The sequence below is a fragment of the Xenopus tropicalis genome, chromosome 6 (genome assembly GCF_000004195.4).
Source record: "Xenopus tropicalis strain Nigerian chromosome 6, UCB_Xtro_10.0, whole genome shotgun sequence".
NCBI lineage: Eukaryota > Metazoa > Chordata > Amphibia > Anura > Pipidae > Xenopus > Xenopus tropicalis.
Window position 1 is genome coordinate 19387727 of NC_030682.2, and position 10297 is coordinate 19398023.

The following is a 10297-nucleotide window of genomic DNA, read 5'->3' on the forward strand; positions in this document are numbered from 1 at the left end:
TATTTTATCTGTTATAATTCCCACAAGTATTGGGCAACTTATACGCATGATATAAATGCTAGAGGGCTTGGAAATTATCTGTTGGCTCTGAACCGTATTCCTAAATTCCCGCTGTACAGATATAGGGAAATAATAAGCCATTTAAGTTACTATTGGGATATACCATTGCTACGTCCCATGGGTATGGGGTTGGCTGTAGTATATGGCCCAAAAATCTGTTTTACTATTAATTATAATTTGCCAAACCAAAAAGCTTTTCCAACAGCTGTACAGGTATGGGATCCCTTATCCAGAAACCCGTTATCCAGAAAGTTCCGAATTATGGAAAGGCCATCTTCCATAGACTCCATTATAAGCAAATAATTCTAATTTTTAAAATTAATTTTCTTTTTCTCTGTAATAATAAAACAGAACCTGTACTTGATCACAACTAAAATATAATAACCCCTTATTGGGGGCAGAACAGCCCTATTGGGTTTATTTAATGGTTAAATGATTCCCTTTTCTCTGTAATAATAAAACAGTACCTGTACTTGATCCCAACTAAGATATAATTACCCCTTATTGGGGGCAGAACAGCCCTATTGGGTTTATTTAATGGTTAAATGATTTTTAGCAGACTTAAGTTATGGAGATCCAAATTACGGAAAGATCCCTTATCCGGAAAACCCCAGATCCCGAGCATTCTGGATAACAGGTCCCATACCTGTACAACTGGATATGTACTGTAGATACAGCGTATCCTAAGGAGTTAAAGGCATTCACAAGAGGATTGATAGGCTAGTCGATGTCTACACTGAGCAAATGTATACCCTTCATTTAGTGTTTTATTTTATTTTTAAACATGCAAATCATGGTTCTCATTCCATTCGGGATTCATGAATGTTTAATGTACGAAATTATCGAATTAGAATGGTGGGAATAGGCAACGTTGGTTTGGGGACAGCATCAACGAGCCGATGCGGTTCCCAATCTGATGGAAACATTAAACCTGCCCGATCGAGATCTGGGAAATTTCAGGCCAGATGTTGGTTGGGCAGGCCCATTGTTTGTGCCCCTACACAGGCAGATAAGCTGCCGAATCGGTATAAAGGACCAATATTGGCTGCTATAGTTGGCCCGTGTATGGCCACCTTTAGGGATAAAAGTACAAAACATAATTTACATACACACATTTTACCAGAATAGATTCACTGTTACAGTTGCAAAGTGTTGGGAGATAATAAGGGGAGGGCCATGCTCTTGGGATCTTGTAGCAGATTGAAATCCATTTGTTCTTTAGAAGGCAAGGTGGCTTTGAGTCCCTTTATACCATGGTGCCGTAGGACAGCAATCGTGGCTACAGCCACTGGCACCGAAGAGGTGGAGGAAAAGAACTTATTTCCCTGGCATTTGCTGAGGAATAGGGCTGCTCTGAGAAATTACATTAAGCAACTTTGTCTCATTAATGCAGTATGGCCAGGTCCTAATTAGATCCTAATTTGATGTCAATTTAAATTAAGAGGGCTTGCGTAAATTGGGCCTTTGTGACCTGGGTAGTGCTAATCTCTAATCAGCAGACGGAATGGAACATGAAATCAAATTCTCTCAGTACCAAGGAAATGACAGAAACAACTAGCATTTTAAATTAAAATGACCAAATTCTCAGAATTTGATGTGCATGACCCCTGCTGAGGCTTCTGTCATGCCATCAAACCCAATGAAAGGGCAAGCCGCAGAGCATAAATGAATGTAATGACTGGGCCAGAAAATGTGCATGTATTACCCTTCCTTATGAACCAGGGGAATGAGCTGTTGGAATGTTGGGCACGTTCCAGTTTGCTCCCCTGTACTGCTTCTCTAAATGGGAAGTGACAGGAGGGGACGGCAGCCTCACTCTGGCCAAGGGGGGGTGAGATTCAATTACGCTTCATTGCCCATAGATAGAAGATATCACTATATGAATATTCCACATATTTTATGCAATATATTGCTTGCTCATTGTTTGTTTGTTTTTTTTTTTTTTTTGCTGTATGCACCCAATATATTCATAATACAGCATCTTAACTCCCAATATATCTCTAAAATGTATGTTCTCCTTTTAGAGGCAATGGGGTATTTGACACTTCATTAATGTAAGGCACTTAGGGTTACCACCTGTGTTACACTGTAAAGCAGTGATCCCTAACTAGTGACTCAGGAGCAACATGTTGCCTCCCACCCCCTTTGAGTGGCCTCAAAGTAGGTGCCCATTTTTTTATTTTTTTTACTTGAAGCCATAAAGACCATGTGTACTGCCAAACAGAGCCTCCTGTAGTCTGCCAGATAGGCTACCAAATAACCAATCACAGCCCTTATTGGACACCACATAGAAACTTTTTTTAATGCTTGCTTTGCTCCCCAACTTTCTTTATATTTAAATGTTGCTCACAGGTAAAAAAAAAAAAAAAGGTTGGGGACCCCTGCTGTAAGGACTGTTTGGATGTCCAAGGTCTTAGAACCCACTATAAAGCAAAAAAGGAAAGGCAAAGATTTAGGAACCCATTTGCCAAGCCTTGGGAAATTGAAGATTCTCAAGGCATTTTAATATGATTATTTGTCACATTTGGAATGGACTTGGTTTATTTTATCTAATGACCATTTATAACATGTGGGCTACTGTGTGCCAGTGTGCCATAGTCCCCAGTGTTTGAGTGTAGTCACAGAATCCGGTTACACTTTTTCCATACTGAGTGTAGGCCAGGTACAACAAATAACCTTATCCTATGGGCACAGTCAGCGGATCCAGTGAGTAGAGTTAAGGTGGCCATACACGGACCGATTTTTTACTTACAAACGACCGATTCCCGAACGATCCAATGCTATCGTTAAGTTATCGTATAGTTGGTGGTGTACGAACGATCGTCGGCCCACTAAACGAGCCGACATTATCGTCCCCAAAATCGATCGGCCAGGTTTAAAAATTTTGGTTGTTTAACGATAAAATCTGCCAGTTGGTGTGAGTGTCAGACATTTGTCTTTCAACGATTGTTCTCTGCGCATGTCACGATTGCCAGCAACGACATCGATCGTACGTAGATGTACGATCGTAGGTATTTTACGATAATGATGCGACAAAATCTTTCCCGAATTATCGTTGCCCGTGGATGGCATATCGTATGGGAACTCGATCGCCATACGATCGTTTGTCGATATAATCGTTCATCGCACAACGAGCGAAATCGCCTCGTGTATGGCCACCTTAAGTCCTTTATTTATGTGGAGTCCCTCTGCATCATTTTGTCACACCAGGTAGTAAATGCATATAATTGGTAACAGTGTATTATGATAAGTGTATTTATAGACCCACAGAGGCTCCTTTGCTTATATCCAGGATGTGCAAAGTCATTTTACATTGTGCCTCTTTGTAAATCAGATGTTGAACTGCAGAAATATAGGTCAACAAAGACCTGATTATATGCAAACAACTAGTGTGGGTGAAATTATACAGTAAAAAGATGGCCCTTTTGTGTGAGATGTGCAAGTGTCACTTAGGGCTATGGCACTTACAGCTTACGCTGCAAGTTGTGATATAACCCTCTTCCTAGCAGTCGATCAGCAGAATAGTGGGATAGCAGCTCAGAATAACACTCAATAGTAAGAAATCCAAGTCTGGCTTGGGACTCCTCCAGTTACATGGGAGTTACCTGGAAGCAGTTCTTATGTGTAGCGCTGGCTCCTTCTGAAAGCTCAGACTCACAATGCACTGAGATGGCGCCTACGCACAATATTACAACTAAAAAAAAATACATTTGTTGGTTCAAGAATAGCATTTTAAATGGTAGAATTAATTATTTATTATTTGTTGCTTTAAAGCGGACCTGTCACCCTAAGAAATAAGTCCAAATTATTTTCTATATTGTTAGTTGAGCAAAATAAACTTTACTTACTCTATATAAATAATATAAATCTTGTTTCCTTCCGTCTTGGAATTACTCAATCAAAGCAAGCAGGCAGCTGCCATTTTGTGGGACACTGTTATGAAGATAAGCTTTGTATCATGCCAAAATCTTGTTTATGTGCCAGAATGGGGGACCTGATGCCCATGCCCATGCACTGGCTACACAGTTAGATAAGGAGGAGGGAGGGGAGAAGTGAGATGTGCAGTGACATCTAGGAAGTGCTGAATGGAAAGCTAAAGTTACTGTCTGCCCCGCCTCTATGCCTAAGGCATAGAGGCGGGGCAAGCAATATATGATTGACAGCTGTGATTTTTAAATGCCTTTATAATGGGTTTTGATGTGTTAATATAAAAATGAATTTGGGTTTCATGTTTAATTTGAACAGGACTTTTATTATACAGATTTTCATGTCTGGGTGACAGGTCCACTTTAAGGATATGGTTGATCTAATGATAATCATGTGCCGTTGGCCACTTTTTCGGCACTGCTGCACTCATCAGTAATATTCAGCCTCTGAAAGTTTCTTTTCACCTTCCTTTTCAGCACAGTGACGTCTGCTGTTTTCACAGTTGGTGACAACGTAGTGTCTGGTAGTGACGATCGTACTGTGAAGGTGTGGGATTTAAAGAATATGAGGTCCCCTATTGCAACCATCCGAACAGACTCTGCGATAAACAGGTAAGGAAAGAGCGCATTGTCTTGTGTCATTCTGGTAGTTGAAGTTCTGCAGCACTGGCTACTCATCCATACTCTGTGCTTGTATATTATCCACTTGTGGGCCTTTCTTTCCATGTTCACTCTGTGTTGTGCTCATTGTCTGTATATTTGTAAGCCGTGCCCTCCCGATTCCCGTGCCTCCCGACTCCCGTGCCCTCTTACAGACCAGTGACTCCACTTGTATGGAGGGGCACATACTAGTGATATTTTCCTGCAATCATTAATGCCCTCTCCAATTGCAACTGACAAACTGGAATCATTTCTCACTGCTTCACAAGAAAGCAACATGAATTCTGGCTGAGGCTTTATATTTAGATGAACATTCGAATATACTTCATTCTCTTTCCAGCCAAGAACTCACAAGTGTGAAATAGGACAAGCGGCTGAGCTGAGACATGAATGTAATGTGCTGTGGGTGCCGTTACTAAACAGGTTTCCCTTTATCGCTGGAGCTTGAGATGACTTGACTGATCTGCATTTCTTACCATTTTGTTTTATTGTTTAGTCTGCAAAACTGGAATACAGAACTAAACGGTATTACAATTGTGTTTTACCCCACTAACACCACGGTTCTTTCAAAAATAGTGCTGCTGTTTATGTTCCCATTTATGTTTATTTTGTAATCTTTCTTAATATATTCAAGGGGTTTAATAAAAGAATAGGGTTCAAATATATTAATTTGATATTGAATTGGGTGCTGATCCGAAAAGCCATTCTGCTTATCAAGGGTTTGGGGATACAAATATATTGCTTTTCCTGTTTTAGTAACGGTCAGAGAGGGATGTGGGAGTTTCTTTACATCTTTTGGGTCAGTGCTTCCCAGAAAAGTCTTATTTTTAGCCTACAGTAAGTTTAGCCTGAATTTAGGCTACAGGTATGGGACCAATTATCCATAATACTCGTAACCTGCATTTTCTGGATAAGGATACCATACTTTAAGTTTGCTGAAAATCATTTAAACATTAAATAAACCCAATAGGACTGTTCTGCCCCCAATAAGGATTAATTGTATCTTAGTTGGGATCAAGTACAGGTACTGTTTTATTATTACAGAGAAAAGGGAATCATTTAACCATTAAATAAACCCAATAGGACTGTTCTGCCCCCAATAAGGGGTAATTATATCTTAGTTGGGATCAAGTACAGGTACTGTTTTATTATTACAGAGAAAAGGGAATCATTTAACCATTAAATAAACCCAATAGGGCTGTTCTGCCCCCAATAAGGGGTAATTATATCTTAGTTGGGATCAAGTACAGGTACTGTTTTATTATTACAGAGAAAAGGGAATCATTTAACCATTAAATAAACCCAATAGGACTGTTCTGCCCCCAATAAGGGGTAATTATATCATAGTTGGGATCAAGTACAGGTACTGTTTTATTATTACAGAGAAAAAAGAAATCATTTATAAAAAAAAAATAACATTATTTGATTCAAATAGAGTCTATGGGACTCTGGTAAGCTCTAAATTACAGGAAATCCATCTTTTTCTTTCTTATTATAAAACAGTACCTTATACTTTATCCCAACTAAAATATAATTAATCCTTATTAGAGGCAAAACAATCTTATTAACGTTTAAATTATTTTTTAGTAGATATGGATATCCAAATTCTGGAAAGGTCTCGAACATTCTGGATAACTGGTGTCATACCTGTAGTACTTTTTCCACTTTGGTCAGCCACAGTACCAAATGAGAGTAGGCACTGCTAATAGTGGCCAAGTTTGGTTGTAGAGTGCTTTTTTCGAACATATAAAGAAAGATGAAGGAGTTGTGTTGGATGAAGAGTGGTTACAATGTGTAAGATGAAATGAGAGAAATGTTGAACTATCTTAGGCACAAGCATGGGCTTCTTAAGAGCAGAGGTGTAAGTTTGAAACAACCTATTATTATTAGCCTCAAAGCCTTTTATGAAACTCTTCATTTATTGGTTTGCATATGAAAATGTAGGCATCAGTGCCAAATTTAACATGTGTATACGTTCTTTCTTGTAAGCCAGCAACCAATTCTGTGTCATTATTTGCTTTTCAGGATCAGCGTTTCTGTTGGCCAAAGGATTATAGCCCTACCCCACGACAACCGACAAGTTCGGTTATTTGACATGTCAGGAGTAAGGTTAGCGCGTCTCCCCCGAAGTAACAGACAGGTACGTACCTTTCAATGCAGTGGGGGATTGGCTTTGCTTTCAGTCAAGTATTTATGGATTATGTCAGTGCCTGGCTTTCCTTTCCCTTTAAAGTCACATATTTTATTTTAAGAAATATCTCCAGGTTTCATGGGTGATAGTTCCTCACCTTAGTTTCTAAAGTTTGCTTGAGATCAGGGATTTAATAAGGTCTTTGTAGGACATTCACCTTGATTTCTCAGAAGCTAGGAATGATGGGAGCTACAACAAGTAGCCAGCTGCTAATCATGTATAAACCAGCAGCTGAAGGGAAAGTTATTCTCATTACAACTTTTGGCATTTTTTAGGGTATTAAAATGCCTTAATACCATAGTATATTAATGCTGTTGAGGCTTTTTCTTTCTATATGAATGATATGACCTAAAGCTCACTGTATATATGTATGACTTTATTTATAAAGCGCCACAAGGGTACTCAGCGCTGTACAATCTTACAATATACAGAATAACACACAGGGAGGACAAGTGTTATAATAAATAAATATATATATATAAATACAAAGGGAGTAAGTTCCATGTGGTATGAGACACAGTAGGAAAGAGGTCCCTACTCCGTAGAGCTTACAATCTGAGTGGTTGGGTAACATACAGGCACAAACTGGAAGGTAAGAGTGCACCAGGTATGGCATTTGCCCTTAAGCGCAGGACTGGGCAAAATAATGTTTTAGTGCTCCAGAAGGTAACAGCTGAGCTTTATCTTAAAGAGAGTGGGTGAGTGTTCCCTACGGAGGGATTCAGGGATAGAGTTCCAGAGGTAAGGAGCACTATAATATATATATAATCATTGCACTATAATATCATTAAAAATACAAACTGAGCAGCCATCGTAGATGGTAGTGGGAACTGCACTTCCACAGGTATTCTTTGTTACATTTGTGTCCATTTACAGGGCCACCGCAGAATGGTCTGTTGCTGTGCTTGGAGCGAAGACCACCCGACATGCAACCTCTTTACCTGCGGCTTTGATCGCCAGGCCATAGGATGGAACATCAACATCCCGGCGCTGCTGCAGGAAAAATAATCCCTGATAATGTGGCACTTACCTTCTCCTTAGCCATGAACTCTTCTTTTCTTTCAAGCAGGTGCTCACCTTCTCCAGCCTGCCCCCATCGTAAGGTCCCTTGGAAACGAGTGCATTGTAAGCATTGTTCCTAGTTCCCACAGTCTGCATGGTGTTTCTGTGGAAAACAAATAATGGGCGAGTCCCTTTCTGAATTCGTTTTGTGGCTGAAATTCCCAGTCTTCGAAACCGAGGGGGTGAGTTGGGCCGCCGTGAGCACATCCTAGTGCTCCTCGTATATTCTTCAGCTTAGATGAGCATTAGGGCATTACATTTCTGTGAAATAAATGTGAAATTCATGTAACTGTCGTGAAGGATATAATAGTCTTTGCATTCGTTCGTACATAGGCATACCTGTCCTGTGTTATGGCAAACTGTTACAGAAATAAACTATGGAGTCATGTCAATTTCACTTGCTGCATAGTTCAGCATCGTGAGCAAGCACCGTGAGCGTGCTGCAGGTTCTGCTGGTGTTACCTTTTTTTTTTTTTTTTGTATTATTGTTATTATAAACTTGTTTTCTAAGAATTGACTCAAGTGTCGCCATTTTGTTTTTATTTCAGTTTTAAAAGAAATTAGGCTTTGCCTTAAATTGCAACCATTTTGTAAGGGGGGGGATAGAATAAAGATGACAAAATTCCCACTAAGCTCCCTTTATTTCTAGTGGAATTGAAATCAGGCGTGCCGGCCCAGCTTCACTGAAATATATTAACGCAAATTCAAAGCACTTTCGCTCCGAGATGCCGTTTTGAACAATTTGTAACAGTTTCAAGTAGCGTTTTGCCATGGATTCGAGCTGACCTTCCCGAGAATGACTTTGGCAACATTCAGAGCCGCTTCCAAAATCAGCTGGCTGCGCTTCACACTTCTGAAATAATGCTTAGCGCCCATTACAAATCATTTTCTTCCCATTTACATTTCACTGCTGGGTTTTTATATTACGGTAAAATTCAATTTTTTGACCTGGCAGCCAAAGTCTTGCCATGTTGAGATGAAATGAGATAAATACTTTTAATTTGCTTACATTATTGTTAATTTAATTAGACCTCAGAAATTTTATCTGTAAATATCTGGCACATTAGAGAATTAAGGGTCCACCGATATTTTATCATGTGAAGTGAATTGTATTCTATTTAGGTTCACAGAACACTCAACATTCATTCGAAACAGCATTAGGATTGACCCAAACCAAATGCTGGATTTGGTGAATTCCTACAAAGGGTGTCTAGAAGAACTGGGGTTGGTTGGCTGGAAGCTTCACATTATATTTCAAGCACTTGAGTTTCCTTCAGAAGTGGTTGTCAAGGTTTTTCAAGCCAAAGGCCGCTTTCACCTTATCCCAGGGACCTCCTTGAAGGTCCAAACTTTGGTCAGGGCCCCCCTTAGCTTATCAATATAACATATCAGAGTATTATTTATAGTCTAGCCAGGACAGCAAATATATAGTCACTCCATAGCTCACCCTACCTGACCTTTAAGCTAGACTTTTAGTTGCATCTAGAAGAGCAAGTGGCCATCCTCCCCAAGTCTTACCTTAATGGGACTTTGGGTTGAGCCCCCACAGCAGCTGCACCCACCTACTCTACCTGCAGTTTGGGAACCATTTCTTGATGAGAATAGTGTAATAAAATGTTCAAAGTTTTTACTGGTCTAGTAATCTATAGCAACCAATCAGCAGTTAGCATTTATTGGCGAGATTTGCAAATCTAATTGATGTTCTATGGATTACTAGGGTCTCACCAAGTGCCAGTTGCCTGTTTTGGCCAAGCCGAACCCAAAAATGCAAAATCCAAGCTAAAATCATACCATATCTGAAACTAAACCTTTTATCATATCTGAAAATGTTTATTTTCATTTTGTACCTTCATAAAGTAGATATTCAAATTTAGTAATGCACCACTATATTGGAGTAAGTCAAATAATTAACCACTTGTTGTCTCATTGGATTTTCAGACTGTGGTCTTACCGTCACATTAATTGTATATCATTTCCACGTAGTTCTGGTTACAAATTGTTCTTTTCTGTATCCAACCCATATCTTAGGGGTATTTGTTGAGACTATCGACACATAGTTCGCTCTGTGTGAATCTGCCCAAGCCACCACTCCTTAATGTTGTTCTTTATTTTCTTTAAAGCTCAGTGCTTTAAGCAATATGGATCTGTGTGCTGAAATAAAGTGACGTTTTATCTCCTTGGTTTGAGCAGTTTGCGCATTGTTATTATTTTTTCATTATTGTTCCTATTGTGTCTGCGGCCTACAACTGAAAATGCTATCTGGTTGTTAGGGTCAACAAATAAAACAGATCAGTTTGGTTTTATTATCATAAGCTGACCATTTATGTATATGATATACGGAGGTCAGTCCTGAACGATATCTCTGTAATTTGGGTTTTGTTTGCTTGAATATCAATCG

General features: G+C 39.4%; 1 protein-coding gene across 2 annotated transcripts in view; it reads left to right on the top strand.

The window, feature by feature from the left end:
- wdr37 (WD repeat domain 37) overlaps positions 1 to 10089 on the top strand; it is a 92289-nt gene extending 82200 nt beyond the window's left edge. Inside the window, exons 12-14 of one of the 2 annotated variants that reach the window (XM_012964205.3) lie at positions 4464 to 4598; positions 6672 to 6786; positions 7714 to 10089. In XM_012964205.3, coding sequence (XP_012819659.1) covers positions 4464 to 4598; positions 6672 to 6786; positions 7714 to 7845 — 382 coding nt within the window. In that variant the 3' untranslated portion in view covers positions 7846 to 10089. 2 annotated transcript variants of the gene reach the window in all.
- The last annotated feature ends 208 nt before the right edge of the window (positions 10090 to 10297 follow it).